The sequence below is a fragment of the Peromyscus californicus genome, unplaced genomic scaffold, assembly GCF_007827085.1.
Source record: "Peromyscus californicus insignis strain IS unplaced genomic scaffold, ASM782708v3 Scaffold_5__1_contigs__length_169319896, whole genome shotgun sequence".
NCBI lineage: Eukaryota > Metazoa > Chordata > Mammalia > Rodentia > Cricetidae > Peromyscus > Peromyscus californicus.
The window spans coordinates 48,604,111-48,625,561 of record NW_026294573.1 but is presented as its reverse complement, the minus strand read 5'-3'; the positions used below and the strand labels follow the sequence as shown (position 1 = coordinate 48,625,561).

The window sequence follows — 21,451 nt, the reverse complement described above, 5'->3', positions numbered from 1 at the left end:
CTGTATTAGAGCCGTTTCTCTTTTTCTCCAGAATGTCTCGAAAACACTGCACTCCAGTTTATTTTTCCAAGAGGAAATATTTAGAGGGAATTGCCCCCCCCGAAAGGATAATGCCATTTAACGTGAATACTATTGATTGGCAATATCAGTTAACTTAAAGGCGATTAGCAATAAGATAAGTGCCTATTCAGAATGTTACAGACTTGATGTTCTGACATGAGGGCTCACCCCATAGCTCGAGGAATCTGAGTCTGCTCTTTACCACCGCTGGGATGTTTGTTGATGTTTTAACTGAAGGCTCAAAGACTCAAAGAACTAAAGCAAGTTATACTTTTGTATTAAATATCAACAATACTCCAACTTTCCTTTTAGTGGCCAGCTAAAATCCATCTATATTAACCATTCATAATTTAGTGCCAAGTCCTCCTTCAGCACCATGGTATAGCTACCTCTAAGACCTCTATTATTTTTACCTGTGCCCACCTCTGGCCCACGCACATTCATTGCTCTTTGCCTTTAGCTTTTTTTCATCTAGTGAGAACTATTTGGACAGGGACTAACATTTTAAAAAAGTTCAAAGTAGTGCCTTAATTTAATAAAACTATATATACATACATATACCTGTGCTAAAATATTTATTTCCCTCCAGGAATTTGTGGGGGGAGGAAGCTTTTAATCTTTAAAATAAAGTGAAAATACTGTACAGTGCAGTTAATGGTAAGAATTGTTTGTAGATTTGGGAACCTTAAAGTTTTCCTTTCTCTTCTTTCCCTTGCTTTTCTTTCAGTAGAAAATGTGCATCAGATGTTTATGTTTAATTGGTTTACAGACTGTCTCTGGATTCTTTTCCTGTCAAATTACAAGGTAATGTCCTTTCACTTAGCAGCTACTTCATATACCTGTAAATGCAGTTTATTCATGCACAAATTGTTATTGGGCTTAAGACGTTCAGGTTCATGTTCAGTGTTTAGAAATGGGAAAAGGCTTGATGAGATCTAGAATTTTAAGGAATCAGCATTCCCCCATATTACATTATAAGTATGAAGTTTAAGAAAGTTATGTATGTACACATTTGCACAATGCATTGTTAGTCATTGTATATTACTTGGAGGTAATGAGTATCATTTAACTGATTGATTTTGGAGTCATTTTGAAACTTCATTAAGAAAAAGCCTTATTTAGGAAAAAAGCTGGTCTTTTGAAAAAAAAAAGCTTTTTAAACTTCTGGTTTAGCAAAATATCTTACTGCTCATTATAATATCAGCCTTAAATCTATTTTAGCCAGCATCTACTTTAGGAAATTGGAATAAATCACTGGCCCTGGCCATTGTCAGTATGGACCTCAAGGCCATTTAGCAACCCCAGGCCAGTACATTAAAACAAACTTTCTACTTGCAGGTATTTTAGGCATTGCAAGTAAGTAGGTTCTGTCTCCCTGCAGTCAAATAGACATCCATCGAAGAGCAGCTTTTCATTACTTTACATTTGAAACTTTCGTGTAGTTGTGCATAAATTCCTCCGATGCAGAGCTGTGTTGCTAGTAGTTTCAAACACTAGCTGTGTTGCTAGTGGTTGCAAAAAGTGAGGAAAACCTAACATCCTCTGCTCTTCATCTTTGCGCTCTGCCAGTTTGGGCAGCTAGGGTTTTCTTGTGTCGGGAATCACCAGGGGAAGTATTTGTCGGAGCGCGCTTCGTGCTGCTGTTGTGTCCGGGCAACATCTGTTTTCTAGCTAACACTCCAGAAGTGACCGACGTGTAGAATAGGAGGTATTTTTCCGCTTGCGGCGTGAGTGCCCCGCGGGGCCCTCTCCCGGACCTCGCGCGCGCGCGCGCGCGCCGCCCCGGTGCCGAGTGGCGGCTCTCCGGCCCGCCCCTCGCGCGCTCCCCGGGGACGGCGGCCACGGGGCCGCGCGCGCCCTGCTCCGCGCGTGCCCGCGGGCCTCTTCCCCTCCCGTCCCGCCGAGCAGGGCGCCGCGAGGGGGCGGAGCGGGGTGTGGTGGCGCGCTCGGGCGGCTCCTGCGCGTTCCCGCCGAGGCGGCGGCGGAGACGGCGGCGGGAGCCCCGCGGCCCAGGCGCACATCCGGGTTCTGGCCGCGACCCGCCGCGGCGATGTGACCCGGTGGCGCGGCCAACATGGCGGAGGTAAGAGCGAGCGCCCCTCCCCGGCGGGGCCTCGGTGGAGGGCTGCGGGCGGGAGGCGCGGGCCTGTCCGGGTCGGGCCTGTGGCGCCGCTGCCCACCTGTTGTCCGGCCGGGCAGCCGGGCTGGGCTCCGCGGAACTTAGTTGGGTGGAGAGGCTCCGTCGGACTTGAGGCACTTGGGAGGCGGCTGCGGCGTGAGGAGCGGGCGAGGGCGCCCGTCCGGAAGCCGCCCGTGGCGCAACTTCACCGGCCGGCCGGCTCGTCCGCCCGCCCGCCCGCCCGCGCGGCCCGCGGACTTCGCACAGCCTGCTCCCGCGAACTTTCTTCCCTCCGAGCCCAGACGTCGCTGCGCCCGCCCGCGGCTGCTGACCTGCGGTCTGGGTCGGGGGGAGAACAAGCTGACCCGCCTTTGATTAATTTAGTAATTTCCTTGATATGTGTAGATGAGCAGGAAAAATTAGCTCAGTAGGCCCTATCCAGCTTCAAACTGGGGATTCTTTCCCCAGACAGAACCTCCAAGTTTCTTTTCCACCCTCTCTACCTCTTGAACTGGCTGGGTTTTTTTTTTTTTTTCCTTTAAAAAACCAAAACCAAAAAAACTTTACAAATGAAAGTATCAAAGCTGTCTGTTATTTACTCTATTTTCTTTTTGCCTATTATTGACCTTTTTTTCTTCTTTTCTTGGAGGAAGCTTTTCTTGTTTCTCTTGCTATAGGATAGAACCCAAGGGTCTTGTGCAAGGCAGACAAGCAAACTCTCTACCACTGAGCCGCATCGCTTCCCAGCCTTCTTCATGTCTAGTAAACAAGTTCCCCTGGTTAGCGCTCAGATTGGGAGGCAAACAAGGTGGTTTAGGGTTAGTTAGGCCTTAGAATATGCTTTAGGAAATTTTAACATTCTGTCTGGTTTTAAGCCTTTAAACATCAGTTCTGTAGTTTGCTTTAATTTTTACCCGTGAATTTCGTTATTATTCATTCCCCTGGAGTTCACATTGTTATATTTGGACCTTTTGGATCTCTATTGAGGCAAATCGTGTAAATACTTGATTTAGTAAGGCAGAAAATTGCCCGACATTTCCATATTTTTATGTCAAAGGCACCAGAAATTAGATTGAGGAAGTGATTTTATTTACCACTTAGCTCTCAGTTTTCAACGCCTTCATTTGCCAAATGAAGTGGATAGTGACTACTTTTGTTTATACATAATATCCTTAAATCTTGGAATACAGAAGCATAAGATGGTGGGCCTTTCATGTACTAGTCAGGCTTCCTGGAGTAGTTTTTGGGGTGTTAATTTGTATTACAGAATTGCCTTTATATTTATGTCTTGGATTTTTTGCTATTGAAGAAAGAAGAGGTTTTTATGGTAGTAGGACTGTTTGCTGCCAGTATTGAAAATACTTAATGTTACTGACTTACCGCCAAAACGCGTTATGTCTGTTTTCATTTTCTTTACCTATTCATAGTTAAAGAATTGCAAGACCTGAGTTTACTGAACACGGTGCTTTTATTTCACTTCAGTGTGCCTGGTTTGATCTACTCACCTGAGTGTTCTGGACTCCATTCCTGGTGAGGTCTGACTCCTGTGCTACAAGAGGAAGTAGAATATCTAGTTGGATTTCCAGGCATCTTACCATCTAACCTCCACTGGATTCCCTTTTGCTGAAAACCCACTGGGTACATGGAGCAGTGACGCAGTGCTGTACTGTGGCCCAAGGCTTATGTAGTCACATCCCATAGCAAGTTATCGAAAGTAGCTTTGGGTACAAAAATACTGAAACTCAAGTTTAAAGAAACCACACCTAAAAACTTGACTTCCAGCATACTGAGAACATTATTTTGTTACATTAGCATTTTTGTTTTAGAAATTAAAGGGAAGAGGTGTGCTAAAACTGACTATTTTTCTAGTTTAAGCCACTCTTCTTAGGTATTTCATCATGTGGAGATGGAATTCTTATGATTTGCAGGAACACCTGGATGGTTCAATTTCAAGAACTTGACTTGTTTTCATTGCGTCTGTTTCATGGTCTGGAGTATATTTTATATTCTTTGAGTGTTGATAGGTTGCTCTTTGCTTTGCTGTGTAGGATAGAACCCAAGGGTCTTGTGGAACATAGAGGAGTGTAGGAACTTCATGTGTCAATGAAAATGTCCTAACATAGGTGAAGTGACAAGTAAATTATAGTTTTCCTTGTCTCAATTCTTTCCTAATTGGGATTTTTCTTAAGAACAATAGTTGTGAAAAAAAATTGGTGGAGAGATGATTGGTTAAAAATGTTTTTACTTCCTCTGTATAGACTTAATAGGGTTATTCTCTATGATGTATGCAGTAAAGAATTTGCATTCTGAACTACTATACTTTTGATTAAGCAAAGCTGAGGGCAGTATGCATTTATTTGGTAAGTATGGGGGAAATTGAAGCTTTTTGAAGAAGCATAACTCCAGACAAAAAATTTAAGTATTCTACTTGTAGACGTATGTTGTTCTTTCCTACTTCAGAGATTGATCTTGACATTGTTTTTCTAGAAAAATACTTGATTTGTAAATTTAAGTGGCATAAATACGGTTGTAATATGTAATGTTTTTTTTATTTGTTGTCTTTTTATACTGATCTGGTCATCTTTGTGAGTTTATAACAAGAAGTATACATTTAGTGGTTCTTCAGTTGTAGGCGTGTTAAAATGTATTTCGTGTGCACAGAAGAATTAGTATATGCTCCCCTTCTTCGTTCTTTTTAGTAATATTTCCCAGTGCTTATTATAACTTAAGATTCCTTACCGTAGGCTTACTAAAGGAGGCTCTCCTAGTTACGCTAAAAGGAAGGAAATTACAGAGTAGTCACAGTTTGACAAAGTCGGGGAGGAGAAAAAAATAAGGGGAAGGAATAGTTGATCCTTAGGGCTTTATAAGGAATGTGGTGCAGGGACCTTTGGGAACAAAGAATTTTGTCATTTATTTCAGAGTATGTAAACATACAGAGAGTCTTAAAAAAAAAAAAGGCACAGTACAATTTAAGATCTCTTTTATTCACCTGAGCCTGCCTTCTGTAACAAAATATTTAAATGGACTTGCTTAATGTATTAGTTTAAATATTTTCAATAATGGTACATTTATTTACTATTATATCCATCCCTCTTAAAAATATTTCCTTGTTTAGCATTATTTGAATTTGCTTGGATTTTGGGTTGTTGTTTGTTTTTAAGGAAATCAGATTGTGTTTCTCTTCAGTGTTAATTTCCCTTAACAGCAGTAAATTTAAACTATAAGCAATTCTCTATAGTGGTGATGAGTTTTATTTTCTCTGCTTATTATTTGTTCCTGAAAGCTATCCAGAATAGTCAGGAACTCCAGTACTGCATGGCAGTCCTGAAATATTTAATAATTTGGTGGGACTAAGAGTCAATGCACTTGATAACCTAGGTAGGAGAAATAAGAGAAGTGAGTTAATTTAAGGTAATGTTGGTGAAACTAATCAATTTCCCTTATTATGGAAATAAACAGCTATATTAAAATTTCTTGCTTGATATTCAGATCAAATCTTGTGTGCTTTCAAAGGATTAACAAATGGCTTCAGAATTCATAGCAGTGACTAAACTGTTGCTTGGGCTTTTCGATGGCTATGTAACTGTTAAAAAGTATGTGTGTGCATGCGTGTGGTGTGTTGTGTGTGTGTGTGTGTTTCTAAAGCAGCACCACACAATAGCTTTATGCCAATTGAGATTGCCTTTTCCTGTAGTCATAGATTTAAAAAGTCAGAAAACAGTATTCAACTTACCCACCTTTTAGCTGCATTTTGAATAATTCATAATGAAACTAAACCTAAGTTTCAAAGGAACTTAAAGAATTGTAAGGCTTTTCACCATAGAGAAAATGAAACTGATCGGTGTTAATGCACTTTGTCCTACATAACACAATTAGTCTGTGTAGCACAGTCAAGTCTCAGACCCAGACTTCTGTGTTTCTGGTGCTTGTCTTCCATAATGCCATTCTACCTTCGGAAATATTGCTGCTCTACTAAATTTCCTAATTTCAACTTCAAGTAGTCTGGAGAGTAACAGCATTTCCGAGAGTAAAGAGAAATTTGACTGATACACGTTTGTATGGAAGAGAGTAGAATGATAAGCCTTTGACACAGTATGCCTGCAGTATGCATCCTGGTAGGCTTCCCAAACTCCATCTGAGCCTGTTACCTCAATTCCTTCATGAATCTGGTTTATCTTCTACCTTCCTAAGAAAGTGATGCAACACTTAAAGAAATGGTGATAGAATTGGTTTGAGGGGGAAAGTCATTTTTCTTTTCACTGAAGATCTAGTGAATCCTTTGAACACATTGATTTTTGTAAAAATAATAGTAATCTAGTCTCTTTTTTTTTCTAGAGTTGGTCTTTGACTCTCACAAATTAGGGTTTTATGTTTTAGAGAAGTGAAGAATTGAACACAGTTGAGGCACTGATATTAAAGCAGCGACCTTATCAACAGAATCACTAACTGTGGAGGGGGGTGGTATACAGGAAGAATGTAGCAGAGCTCCTGCTTTTATTTCAGCCTGTTTTTATCCTTTGATGTCCTTCTGCCTAGTTAGTTTTCTATCCCACATAAACATGTATAGACCAAAAATAAAACTGTAACTTTAAAAAATTATAATTAAATAGTAAAAAGCACTAGTTTTTTAGGTTTTTATTTTGTTTTGTTGTTTTTGAGACAGGGTTTCTGTGTAGCACTGGCTGTCCTGGAACTCAGTCTGTAGACCAGGCTAGCCTCGAGCTCAGATACACCTGCCTCTGGCTCCCCAATGCTGGGATTAAAGAGCACTAGTGCTTTGTTTTGTTTAAAAAAAAAAAAATTAAGAGACTTATAATTCCACAAGATAATCCTCATTTTCTTTTTTTAAAAGAATGAGTAATATGTGAAAACAATTGAAAATTCCAGCAATACAGAAAAACATAAAATGGAAAAGCACTCTACTTCCTGACCCATTCACTGGATATAGCTATTATTATTGATTTTATTAAACTCTTAATATCTTTTCTAGTCTTCTTTTAGCTCAAACACATAATCTGTTTCATCATCATACCAGAGACTCGTGGTGTTCTGTTACTTGGAAGAACCATGTATCATTTCTAAACTACATAAATAATGAATTTCCACCCAACTCTTCATTTTAAACAAGCTATGGTAATACGTAATACACACACACACACACACACACACACACACACAAAACACACAAACATTCACCTATACGTAATAGTAGGCTGTGTTGATGTGGGTAAAAGATCTAAATGGTTGCAGTCATTCATATTTTTCCTTTTAGCAATAATGTGAGTCTATTTTAAGTATTTTATTCCTCTAATTTTTTTGTTTAGTTCATAAAAATATTGTTAAAAATAAGTACTTACAGTTTTGTTTTGTCTTCTTTCTTCTTTCTAACTTACTGTAATATTAAAAGGTAAATGATCCAAGCTGTTTTGGAGTAGATTATTAAATCAAGACTAGTTCCTAAAGAAACATAACTGTTGAGCAAGATAAATAATCGGTTGTTTTCATATTTTAAGCATGCTTTGAGCTGGTAAAAAGGTTTTAGAAATAGAGAGTAATGAGGAAAAAAGGAACAGCGAGGTTTGACTTTGTCACAGAGGTATGAGGTGTAGGGGATCTTGAGTGATAGGCTTCCTCAGTTCTGTCTTCACCACCACCATGGAACTTTATCTTTTCAGTGCATAACCCGAGTTTACTGGGTGTGAAATGAGTGGGCACAATAGGTGTTGGTGCTACATTATGATTAAAATAAAGGAGCTCCATTTGAGAATGTGTAGCACTGTGAATATGTGTGTGTGTGTGTGTGTGTGTGTGTGTGTGTGTGTGTGTGTGTGTGTGTATTCTGTTATCTTGCATGTCTATAAAAATGCTCTCATTCTATATTGAAACCCCTATGTTGTGATAGTAAATACAACTTTATCTTGAAAGAATCATTTTTATCATTTGAATAAAAGTAGTGCTCATAGTAAGAACTTTTAAAATGCTTGTTTTCAACAGGTAATCTTTGATTTAATTGGATGCAATAAAGTTACAATAAACAGTTCTCACCCTTTCCTTCTAAAGTGGTAAAATTTTATTTGCGAAATAAAGAACTAAAATGTATAGACACTTAGCTTGTCCTGTCCTTCTCCAGCTTGTGAATACTATCATCAAGACCAGAAAGTCTGACAGTATTAAATCTCTTTGAACATTAAGAGAGTACCTTGTGCTTAACAATGCCACCAGTCCTTTAAACACAGGCCTCTTGAGGAATAGAAAGTATTCGGGGCCTTTTTAGAATTTCAAGCTGGAAACTGTTTGCGGATAATACTCATTAGTGTGATATTGTTATTTACTGCTGGTGAAAGGCCTCTTATAAACTGAAGTACACAGCTTCCATATTCAGTATCCTGTTATTGATAATAGCTAATGCTGTTAAACCTTTTCATGTCCAGTAGTAGTTATTTTTAGCCAAAAGATGTCGTCTCCCACCCCCCTTTTTAGGTGATGAGGTCTCACTGTATATTTCTGTCTGGTCTGGAACTCACTATGTAGACCAGACCAGCCTCGGACTCACTTAACTTTGCCTGCCTCTGCCTCCTGAGTACTAGGATTAAAGTTGTGCCAACATACTTGATTTCAGAAAGCTTTTTTCTTTTTTAATCAGAAGACTATAAAACATTGTAATGTTAAAAAAATAATTATGTTCAGGAGCTGTATCTCTTTGAGACCTAATCTGTAAGAAGTTGTGGTTGTTTATGCCATGTATATTTGTTTCAGACATTTACTTGAAAAGGAGTGTGATGAAGCTTTTCTGTAGTACTGATCAACTTGGCACCAAATTGTCCAAAGGTTAGGTTTATAGTTGGGATTAAGATTTTAAAATGTTGATTTGTTGGCTAATAGGTGTGGTGCCTACACCCATTTCACATAAGAACTGTGTAGTTCTGCCCTTTTTATGGTTATAATATTATTTCCATGGCCTCCTGCTCTCCAGCTTCTCATTAGAGAAACCAAACTAAACAATTAACTGTTTTGGCCTGCTGACTTTGAAATAATGATGGTGTGGTGTAAGAAATATATAATACTGTCTACACTGTTAGGGTTTGGTTTTTGTTGTTATTGTTAGAAAAACCGTGTTGAAAGGATGAACTTCTCTTACTAAAGTTTATTGGTAGAAATTGGACCTTTGAAAAAGCACCTCAAAAGAAGCCAGCACAACTGGAATCTAGAATACTAGATTTACAACGTAGGCAGGTTTCAAAATGGAACTTAAATACCGCACAGAGATCTGTCTTAGATTCCCTGGCTCTTGAAAACTGAACACTTTTCCCCATTTGTTTTATTGCCTTACCTCTCGGTCCTGTTGTGTTTAGCCGAAGAAATATTCTTAATAGCATGCTCTTTTGCCAGTGGCTTCTTCCTTCTCACAACATCCGTGGGTAGCTCTGGCTGAAGTGGCATTTTTTAAGTTCTCCCAAGTTACTGAATTTGTCTAGAAGGAATTTATGTTTGAAGACAGAGATAAAATAATTACGCTGTCAGATGGCAACATTAGTAAAGTAGTTGCTACCAATTTTATCTATATATTTTTCCATTTAAGGTTGGTAATGTGTGAGTGGTACAGTGATACCTGTAAGTTCTGCACTTGGGATGCTGAGGCAGGAGATCATGATCAAAGCCATGCTGGATTTTAGAAAGATCTTGTCCTTCTAGAGGGTGAGGTGGGGATATAGCTATTGGTAGAACACTTGCCTAGCGTGTGCGTGTGTGAAGCTCTGGGTTCAGTCCCTAATGTCGTGGTCAGGAGGGAGTATAATTGTTTCTACCTCCTGTTTCACCATTTGGTTTTGTTTTGAGCTTTAGAAACCACTGATAGCAAATTTTGTGTATGTATGGTTATTTCAATATAAGTAGGATAAAACCTATTACTGAAGATTTTAATATCTAAAACCATACCTCTTAACTCACCTATATTTTTAAGAACTGTGTTTGCTGTTAAAATCAGAATTAATTTCATATTACTATTTTTGCTTCTAAATCAAAGAGTGTTTTAGATTTTTTTTGGGGGGAGGTTAAGCATAATGGAAGGGAAAGATTATGTGAACAGTTTCGGTTTGTGTTAGACATTAAAGCTTACTGTAAGTTTTTGGTGTCATTAATCATTGAGTGATTCTTAGAATGTTTATAAAGGTACACTACACAAAAATGCTAATTTGTTTTCTTTTCCCCTCAGCCATCTGTTGAGTCTTCAAGTCCAGGTAAGTATTTTTATGTGTTTTTATAATCCTGTTTGACTACTTGTCCTGTTAGTTAAGATAAAGGCTAGAGGAGCTAGACTGTCATCTGACTTGCTTTTCTTCTGAATGCTTCTTTTTTCTGGGGAAAAAGAAATGGATGAAATGTTTGACTGCCCATGAAAGTACAGGTGAGGCAAGTTCATCCTCCTAACTGTCTGGGCTTTCTTTCCCTCTCCTCCTCTCTTTGCCCCTCCTCCTCTTCCCTGTCTTCCACTCTTCTCAGTTGCTTTACGCATTTCTTATAGTTTAAAATTGTTATTTAAACTGAAAGTGTATGAAATAATGCTTTTGAAAAGGAGTCAGTTAGCTTAAAGATATTCAACATTTTATTTGATAAATTATTAATGTGTTTACCATTGAAGGGCATAGTAAAATAAGTCAGCCATTCAGCAGGGGAGTTGCATTGGAAACATAAGGAATTTATTCATAGATTTGAGTAGTTGTATATACTTTTAACTGTTCATCTAGGATTTTTATATTCTTTCTTCAATATTGCTCACATTTATTTTTACTCTTTGGGAGTCCTTTGAGGTGTGTTTTGTTTGAAAATAACTCACACATTGAATATTTAGCAAAGTTTAGAATCATGTTGCTGAATTTTGCATATTGAAGATATCTACATTGTATTGTAATTTTATTTTGGATTTTTTTTCATTCATTTTGGGGGGTGGTTGCCCCCCACCCCCAAACAGGGTTTCTCTGTGCAGCCCTGGCTGTATTGGAACTTGCTCTGTAGATCAGGCTGGCCTTGAACTTAGAGTTCCACTTGCCTCTGCCTCCTGAGTGCTGGGATTAAATCCGAGTCCACCACTGCCCAGCTTGCATTGCAATTTTTAGAAAGCTTTGTGTGCGTGTGTGTGTGTGTGTGTGTGTGCTTAACATGAACAGTCTTTTAATAGTCCAGGATGCTTTTCATGGACATAAATTGTTGTGTTCTGGAGGTTGGAGTGTACTATTAAATAACTTGAGTGGTGACTTTACACTTGCTTTTGTCTTTATTTCAGCTAAAAGTAGTTTGTCTTCTTTTTTTCTGTATGCTCAAGAGGAAAGTATATTGGTTTTTTGTAACTTTTTTTTTTAACTTTGTGATTTATAAATGAGTTCAGGATGGTAGGAGTTAGAAGTAAACATGAGATCAGAAAAGTGTATATACCCCACTATATAGGTTGTGGGATATAGAAATATTTCCAGTATTTTTTTTCTTTCAAAACTTCAGAAATAAGTTTTGCTGAAAAAAGAAAATGGATTCCCTGTGTTTATTCGTGTAGGGTTGCAGATTCCTTAAGCTTTAGCGTTTCTTTAATAAGTACATAAATATTAGGACATTTGGCAGAAGGAGCATTTATTGCTAGCACAATTATAGAGAGTTACAAAAGTTGATAGAATTAAGGATAGAGGCCTCTGTCACGTAAACATATTGTTTAATGGTCATAGATGCTCTTCATAGCGTCTGTGCTTGGGAGTCAGTGCCAGCGGTCATAGTCAGCATCACGTGCAAGCACAGTATAAAACGTAATACATGAGAGTTACAGGGGAGGGTTTGTTTTTTTAAGAGAATAAATAGGTATACATGATACATTGTAACCTAAAGTTATCTTAGTGCCTTTAAAAGGGTGATCCAAAAGTGGATGACAAAGCAGTGATTATCTTAACTCCCTAGCAAAATACTTAACTTGTACAAAGCAAAAGATGTCCTCATTATTGAGGTTCCCTTCCAGGAAACTTTCGTAATAATGGGTCTAAGCATATGGCAGACAATAATAGGATGGTTAGTTGCTACTTGCAAATAAGGTAGTAAGAACTCATATAAAACAAACACCAGTTTAAAGCAAGAAAACAGTTGAAATTGCAAGTTTATATGTGATATGCATGTGGGAAAGGAGTTGGAATTAGAAGAGCAGCTCATTTACACTTTGGCATTTAATGTAGTGGGGGAGTGAGGTGACAGGTCTTCAAGTAGAACTGTCTGCAAATGATGACAAAAGATAAGAGATTTCAGGTAAGTAGTATGACGTTCATGACTTGGTGCTGTGTTCTAGAGAGTTTGGAAGCAAGTGGGTAAGAGTATAACAATGAGTAGTTAAAATTTAGCATAATTATTTTTGGCAATATCTATACTCAATAAGAACTATGTGAAGCTTAATAATGTCCAGAGGGGTGGTGATGTAATTTTTGTGTGTGTGTGGGTGTTTTGCTTGTATGTATTTATATGTACTGTGCACATGCCTGGAGCTCATGGAGTTCAGAAAAAGAATCCCCTAGAACTTGCGTTAAGGATGTGAGCTACCAGGTGGGTGTTAGAAACTGAACCCAGATCCTCTGCAAAAGTCACAAGTACTGCTAACTGCTGAGTCCTCTCTCTCCAGCTCCAGCACTAGAGCCTTTTTAAAAGAGTCTGTCTACAAGAGTGAATAAAAGAGTAGCACAGTCTGTGAGACTGCTTCACTGTTGACTGCTAAGTGTCTCAGAAGAAAAGCTTCAGGAAACTGAAAGGATGATAAAAACCAGAACTCCAAGTTAATGGTTCTTATTTGTGCTCTCATGAGAACCCTCCTGCCCAGTAGTTCAACTACTGCTATAATACCAATAAAATTAAGACAGTCTGTTGTGAGGAATTAAGACAGGATGCTTTTCTATTTTTTATATAAATCATTCTGAACCTTGCATAATGATTAATAACTCATTTTCATTAAATTCTAGTATATAATAATTGGATTTGGCATTTATACTTATTTTGTATTTAATATTTTTCAAATACTCTCAAAAAGAATTGTGTCTTTCAGGAGTTTTGCCACCTGTTGGCAATTACAGGTCACATATGTTAGTAAACTTAGGCTCTCCTTAAGTGTTCTTTGAGACAAGACATGTAGAGGACTTACAGGAAGTTTGGAGCACTTGAGTTGAAGTTACCGCTGGGACTCCGTTCCATCTTTGCTGTATTTTGAAGTGCTATATATGTTCTTAAGCCTTGTATCTTTCTCCTCCCTCCCCCTTTTAAATGGGGTGATAATACCTACTTCATACCACTGCTTGAGGATTGAGATAATGTTTGTCAAATGATTGAGCTTATTATTTGGCACATAGTTAAAGGGGGAGGACTCTTCTGAATATTGTAGGAGTTGACTAAAGAACTCTTAGCCATTGGTATACCCTGGTTTCTTCGTTTTACCGATTCTCTTATATAGAGTGAAATAAGGGGATTGGCATGGCTGTTAATGCAACTCTTAATAATTTGAACTGATAAAAAGATCTTTTTTTTTCCCTAGGTCAAATGACATACTTGTCTATAAGTAAGCAGTGCTTTTGCAAACTGAAGTCTTAGTTTGGCAGTAATAAAAATGTGGGAAATGTCTACAGAACACCCACATTCCTAGCTTTTGCAGTCTATTTAAATCTAGTAACATTCACCCCAAACCAGGCTAAATATTGATTAGGATATATCAGTTAATTTGAGTTACTTATATTGCCTTTAATAAAAATTTTATATATGCTTTTAATACATTTTACTTCTATTACCCCTGAGTTATTTCAAATGAACTGCATAAGTTCAAGATAATTACTCAAATATTAGAATATGTTTTCAAGGTAGTCTGATAGTATATTTTCACTAGATGGGCAAGTGTTGCTTAACAGCAAGCACACATTCTGATAAACTCGGGTGGTTGAGCAATTATCATCGAGCATTCCTCTACACGCCTACCGCATACCTGTACTATATGATGTAGCCACTGTCATATGCGCAGCCTGACATCGACCTAGAAAATCACCCTACAGTATGTGACTGTTCAGATTTTCAAGGACCAAAGAGATTTTCAAACCTTAAACAGGTGGTTTAAAATGGTTTTGTTTTCCCCCTCCACAAAAAAAGTCGATTCTTACTTGATGGAGCTCTTTTTTCTTTATAACTTAGTTTCCTGTTTAGAAGATTACAGCAAAAATTTTAAGTTAAAAATATTCTACCCCAATTTCACAGTGTAACATATAGGAATAGCATGGCAAACAGTAGTTCCTAGTAAGAGCTTTTTGGGAGTGGGGATGAGTAAAGGTAGTTTTTTAAAGCAAAAACATTTACTGTGTCTATCTTTTTCCTGGTCCTTTTTTACTTACATCCAGCCTCAAATAAACAATGCATATATACTAAAATAACATTGGTAAGATGCACTTAATTTGGTTTACCGTACATCTGGAAATGTTCTTTATAGGAGGCTCAGCAACATCAGAGGACCATGAGTTTGATCCATCAGCTGACATGCTGGTTCATGATTTTGATGATGAGCGAACATTAGAAGAAGAAGAAATGATGGAAGGAGAGACAAACTTCAGTTCTGAAATAGAGGATCTTGCAAGGGTAAATGACCTATACTAGCAGTGATATGGTGCGGCATGTGGAGCGGGGCCACTGGAGACTTTGGTGCTCTGTTTATGCTGGAAATTTTAAATACCCAACCGTCGGTGGGGTAGTTAACATTTGAAATTGGGGCTGAAAAAAATTATTGTGTAAAATTCAGTAGTAATTTTTGGTGAAACATCATAGATCTGTCAGAAATGGGCCATGAAAGGATCCTAAATTTTCTCTTGTGGCCTCCTCCCACCAGTTACTGCATCTTTTATTTACTCTCTTCAAAGCCTAAATGTCTTAAACGTCATCAGTTTCCTCTCTTTGATTAAAGTTCCAGATTGTGTCTCCCTCTTGCTATCAGTGTTATCTTTGACCTTTCTACATCCATTGTTCTTCTCGTTCTTAGAGCTTTTCTCATTGGTATTCAGCACAGCTGACCATTCTGTCTCTACTCTGCTTTTCCCTGTACTCCATTTTCTCTTCAGTGTCCTCTGCACATTCCTCTTTACCTAAAGTTTAAGTGTTTGTACTTCTTGGTTATTGGTGCCAGACCTATTCTTCTGTTCTTGTCTCTCTTAGGTAAATGCTCAGAACATACTATAAAGGTCAGCTGCATCAGAATGTGCTATAGACTTAATAAATACAGCAGATCTTCCAAGGTGGGCTCCCAGTCTACATCTTCATTAAGCAAGTTTGAGCCACCTGCATACCAAATCTGAAAACTACCAGCCTGTGTGATCTAATCTATTTCATGGTCTCTGCTCAGTTCTTCTTGGTTTGTATTTCTGGCTTAACTCTTCCATCTCATTCTCCAACTTGACTTTTTCCTTAAACATTTCAGCAGCTATCTCTAAAATTGTGAACACTTAAAACAATACTTACTGTTCCCTCCTTACCTGTTCCTTCTCTGTCTATAAAAAATGTCACCTTAAAAACTACTTACATTTATTTACATTGTTGGCTAAGTCTGAAACCAGCGAAAATGTTTCTTTTGTTGCCAACATTGCATTTCTAAATAAACCTGTTATTGCTCCCCACTGAAATACCTCTAACCAGTTCTTGTTCCATATCTACCTCAGGAGGTATTTTTTCTATCCTAGACTACTATGACTGCTTCCTAATTAGTTTCCCCATTTCATGTTTTACTATATTTCTTCTAATATATTTTCCATGCAGCATCTATAGTGACCTTTTTAAGTACAAAACCTTTTATTTCAACCTCGTATAACTCCTAAAGAAAATCTAGATTCCTTAATCTTGCTGCAAGGCCAACTGCTTGATAGGACCTTTTCCATTTACTATTTAAAAAAAGCTGTTATACTGTACCTTACTAACTGCTTTTGGTCTTGGATTAGGTAGTTTGTTCCTGCTTTGAGGTGTATTTGGCAATCTTTGATTTGTTGTTGCCTTCTGGATTTGGTGTTACCATTCATATATGCTAATTAGTTTAAAAAAATAACAAAAATGCTGTATCCTATTCAGTATGGTATAGTTTTGTTTCCCTACCTCAGTTCATACATATTTGTATGTATGTGTAGGTAATAATACCTATAGCCTTCTTTAATTTCATAAAGGGATCTGGTATTTTCTAATATAACTTATATGTATGATGTAATTTGTTCCATGATAAAAGAAATGTAAAACAGACACCGTGCTGGTGTTTATAGATAGAGAAGATGGATGTTATTATTCTTTTATAGTAATTATCTGTGTTTTAGAATTTAGTTGGGGATTTGAAAGGAGTCCTGATAGTATTTAGTTAAATCTTGCCCGGGTCTTGTTTGGGATCGTTTAGTTACTAAAATAGCATTATTCACCATGCCTAAGCAAATTTTTTTTAACTTTGACCAGAGAACTGAATTTATTTTGATGGCAATATTGTATTTTGGTTTTCACAGAGCCTTTCAAAAATTATGGTGTACTTGGGGTCAGAAACAGTCTTTTAAAAGTAAGAAGCTAGTCAGTCATTGCTTATTCTTTTCTTTAGGAAATGATAATTGAAATTTATAGAGGTTAGAGAAAGGAAGTAATCCTATATGTTTTCATTTCTTTTTTGTTTTTGTTTTTGTTTTTTTGTTTTGTTTTTCAAGACAGGGTTTCCCTGTGTAGCTTTGTGCCTTTCCTGGAACTCACTCTGTAGCCCAGGCTGTCCTCGAACTCACAGAGATCCGCCTGCCTCTGCCTCCCGAGTGCTGGGATTAAAGGCTTGCGCCACCACTACCCTGCGTATGTTTTCATCTCAAGCAGTCTTACACCTTCCCAGAATCTCCTCTGACTTTCCACATAGAGCAAAGTCTTACGTTTAAGTATCTCCATATCTAGAACTTTTGTAACCTGAAACTAAATGGTGTGATTAGATTTCCTGTAGTTACAAGCTTCATAAATATGGACCAAACCAATTTTTCTTTAAGAAATAAACCAATTTGTCTTATTGATTACTCATCTGCTTTTACAGGAGCAAGACAGTGGTGAAGTTCAGGGGGTGGTGCTTTTCATTTGGAGCTTTCATTGTATGAAATCTGTCTTGTTTGTTTTTTATGTAATTGTGGACAAACTGGACAGTTCTTTCATAAACTAACAGTAAATATAACAAATGCATTTCACTCTCACCTCTGTTTTTTTTGTTTGTTTGTTTTTTTTGTTTTTTTTTTTTTTTTGCATTGGTGTGGGGATGTCAGATCCCCTGGACTGGATTTATAGCTGTGAGCTGCCATGTGGGGACTAGGAATTGAACCTTGAACCTGGGTCCTCTGGAAGAACAGTCAGTGCTCTTAACCACTGAGCCATATCTCAGCCCCCATATAAGTCTTACATTTAGATAATTTAATACAATTAGATGAATTGATTAGAACTTGCTGTGGTACTAATAGGAATGTTAAAATTATGCACACAATTCATGAAGTTTTGTGTTTGCTCTGAATTATCAGTACCGAAATTTAACCCTTTTCCAATGCTTATTAAAAATCAAGAGACCAAGCATGGGCACAATTATAACACTACATTCAGAAGAAAGATAAGTGTCAACCACATCTGTATATTTAAATGCATTGTAGAAGAAAAGGACTTTTATTAACAACATCTATTCTTAATACACACTTTAAAGCACTGGACACATTCCCAGTAAAGCACCAAAGCCTAGGGCCAGAGATTGAGGCAGCTCATGAGAATGCCCACACTAACCTCTTAAGCACATACTTTTACCTTGTCATAAAACTGTCTCCCAATTTCTTATTTTTGTCACTTCTCTGGATGCTCTCTATAGAAAAAAAAAATGAGAGTTTGAGATTTTCTTGCAGTGTATATGAATAAAAATGAGAACATGACCACTCCTAGGTATGGTTAAGAAGGTTTTTACTGTAGATATGAGAGAGAGAACAGCCAGAAGAGTCCAGACTGAAAGGAACATGGCCAGCAGAATAGACCTGTCCATGAGAGGAGAGAATGAAGAGAGAAGGGCAAGAGGGGACCAGGATCCAAGAGAAGAGGACCAAGAGAGTGCTTGGCTGAAATGGCTGGGTTATCTGGGGATGGAAGCTGGGGGAAAGGAAAGTGAAGCTCAGGGGCTTGAAGAGGTTTAAGGTAGGGTAGGGGGTGAGAAGTGCTGAGAGGAGCGAGGACTCTGTGCCAGGTACTTGTGATGCTGAGAGAACCTGAGGCCAGCATGTACTGTGTATCTAATAGGCACCACAGTTAGCCATTTGTCCTGAGTCTTTACGGCCTGACAGTATGCATAGGCTGAATTATAAATACAAAAGAAACCCTGACATGAAAATTGTAAAAGAAGTTTATTGACCAGCCCTAAGTGATTGGTTACCTTCAGAACTGTCTTAGTCTAATCTAGATGTGATCCCTTAGGACTTATCTCCTCTTCATAAGCCTGTATTGCTAAGTCCATTTTGGTACAGTAGATATCTGAAGAATAATGTACCTGTCCACCAAATGGCCCTGCTGTGAAAGTTTGCATCTGTGACACATTCATGAGAGAAGACTTACTTCTTCTGCAACCAGAAAGTTGATGCTACTCTGATCTTATAGTACTATTGTGTGTCAGTATTTGATGGCTTTATCTTCCTGTCTTGACTTCATGTGTGTGCCTGGTGTCTTTAGAGGGAGGCCAGAAAAGAGTGTCAGATCCTGTGGAAGTGCAGTTAGAGACAGTTAGGAGCCTCTATGTGGGTGTTGGGAACCAAATCCTGGTCCTCTCCAAGAACAAGTATTCGTAATCGCTGAGCCATCTCTGCAGCTCGTGGTGTTTGTCTTTTAAATAGCCCATTCTTTTCAACTTCAGCCAGGGTCCAGTTAGCTTACACAGATATGACTGCCCCACTTTTTTTAGTGTTTAGACAACTTACTTCCTAAAGCACATTATAATGTACATCTGTTTTTGTTCACCTTGTGTCTGTCATTATCCCTCATAGTCTTATCTACTCAGCCCTTATGTCATATTGCATCAAGATGGTATTTAACTTGAGTTCAGATTTCAAGGAAGAAAGTATATGTGCATATGTAATTAAGTAAGCGACCCAGTGAGTTAGATAACCTGGGTTCTTAATTTAACTTCGCTATTCCATAAGCATATAACTTGATTATCATTGTTAAACTTCCGTCCTTACAAAGATGGTATAGAGCTCCTGGCACAGTGTCTGGCACGTAATAAAACTACTAAATAAATCTTCATTGTGTCGTTCCTGTGGTTCTCAGAGAAAGTTGGTTCACAGCTGTGAGCATGTGCTATATGCCCCACAGCTTGTGCTCTCTGTCCTTTTTTATATCCTTCCTCCTAGACGGAGGATAAAACATACCTGCTTCATTATGATGTTTCAGTGCAAGTTGAATGAAATTCCTTAGTGCCTGGTAGAAAGAACATAGACTTTGATAATGAAACTAGTAAGATGTTCTCTAGACTAGGTGACTGGTAGACCCTCATTCACTTATGTTCTACTGGCCAAGTTTTAATCATCCTTTAGTCTTTTTCTCTAAGGGAAATATAGGATATTCACTTTGCAAGTAACTATTGTTGACAGCATCAAAAATCCTGAGAGTACAAAGACAGAACTGCATCTGGAACAAATGTAGTCAGTGAAGAATTCATTTGTATTGTGTATAGCATGTGATTAAGGGCAGGAAAATATCCAGGATTTGGGGCTCAAGTGATACCTTAATTTCTGCTTTTTAAAATGATTGGGCTTCCTTTTTCAAATCAAGTTTTCATCGCGCTGTTCCTACATTGTGTGAGAACCCTTCCTTCATTTTTGTTTAGCTGATTCTGATAAAATACTAGAAACAAACTGAGAAACTGAATGTTTTTATCCATGTCTGCCTGGTACTAATTAAGAGTTATTCTTGTTACAGACCAAGGAGATTATATACACAGCACTTTGAGCATTCTCAACTTTTAGTTCTTGTGAGATAAGGGGATCAGAGCATTACCTACGGGCAGGAACTCCTGTTCCTTGTTAACTTGGACCCAAAGACCTAGCAAAATCTGTAAACTTACCAGTCTCTCTAAAGAAGTCATGGGCTCAGGGGATGGATGGCACAGTGTTAGGTACACTTGCTGTGTAAGCATGAGGACCTTAGTTCGTATCCCCAGCACCCATGTAAAACACCAGGTAACCCCAGCATTGGGAGTGGGAGTGCTAAGAAAGGATGATCATTGAGGTTTCCCAGCCACTGCTTAGCTGGCATGTCAGAGGACTAAGTTGAAGGAGGTCACTTAATACCTGGTAGAATGTAGACTTTGATCATGTAATGTTCTGTGAAAATGGGTGGCTGATGGGCCTTAGTACAATAATGATCTGATACAGTAGGACCACCCAAAGTCCTCTGGCTTCTGGGTGCTGCATGCACCACACCCCACTCTCACCCTGTCTCCCATACACAGGTGATGACTGCCAATCCATTGTTAGAAATGCCACACACACAAAGATGTCAAAGTCAGTATCCTTTGACCCAAGGTTTAGTGTCTTCGGTGTTTATTTTTCCATGTGTGCTATGAGACAAATGCTGGCAGATACTTGGAAGTACTTGGAGGAAGCTGTATCATGTGTTCAGATTTTAGCTGAGAGACTAGAGGAATCCAATAAAGCCCATCCAAGATAGATGCCGGAAGATGTAGCTGAGCCTCTTAGAGAGGGTCTGTTGCTAAGACTGACTCTAGTCACAAATAAAATTGGTTTCCGGGTGGCAGGCACTTTTAACTCTGGCACCCATGGACTAAGGCAGAAAAACCATGAGTTGGAAACTAGCTTAGGCTACAGTGTAAGTTCCAGGCCAATGTAGACGCAGTAAAACCTTGTCCCAAAAAACAAAAAATGTAGCCGGGCGGTGGTGGCGCACACCTTTAATCCCAGCACTCTGGAGGCAGAGGCAGGTGCATCTCTGTGAGTTCAAGGCCGACTTGGACTACAGAGCAAGTTCCAGGAAGGGTGCAAAGCTACACAGAGAAACCCTGTCTCGAAAAACAAAAAACAAACAAACAAACAAACAAAATGTAATATTAGTATGAGTTTGTCTATTCTTGCAGTTATACTTTACTGTTTATCATTTTGAGACATGGCCTCAGCTCTGTACCCCAGCCTGGCCTTGTACTCCCTGTATAGTCCAATCTGACCTAGAGTTTGAAATCTTCCTGCCTCTATCTCCCTGGTCCTG

The 21,451-nt window shown here is 38.5% G+C and overlaps 1 protein-coding gene across 28 annotated transcripts in view; it reads left to right on the top strand.

Annotated features, from left to right (window-relative positions):
• Window positions 1-21,451, top strand: part of Mier1 (MIER1 transcriptional regulator) — a 59,377-nt gene that overhangs the window by 3,385 nt on the left and 34,541 nt on the right. For 7 of the 28 annotated variants that reach the window (XM_052718513.1, XM_052718510.1, XM_052718520.1 and 4 more), the window contains 4 exons: window positions 791-864; window positions 10,395-10,419; window positions 10,550-10,586; window positions 14,661-14,806. In XM_052718513.1, coding sequence (XP_052574473.1) covers window positions 791-864; window positions 10,395-10,419; window positions 10,550-10,586; window positions 14,661-14,806 — 282 coding nt within the window. Of the gene's footprint in view, window positions 1-787; window positions 865-2,013; window positions 2,144-10,394; window positions 10,420-10,549; window positions 10,587-14,660; window positions 14,807-15,376; window positions 15,573-21,451 lie in introns of those variants that run through there. The other 21 variants (XM_052718522.1, XM_052718521.1, XM_052718523.1 and 18 more) reach the window with 16 other exon arrangements.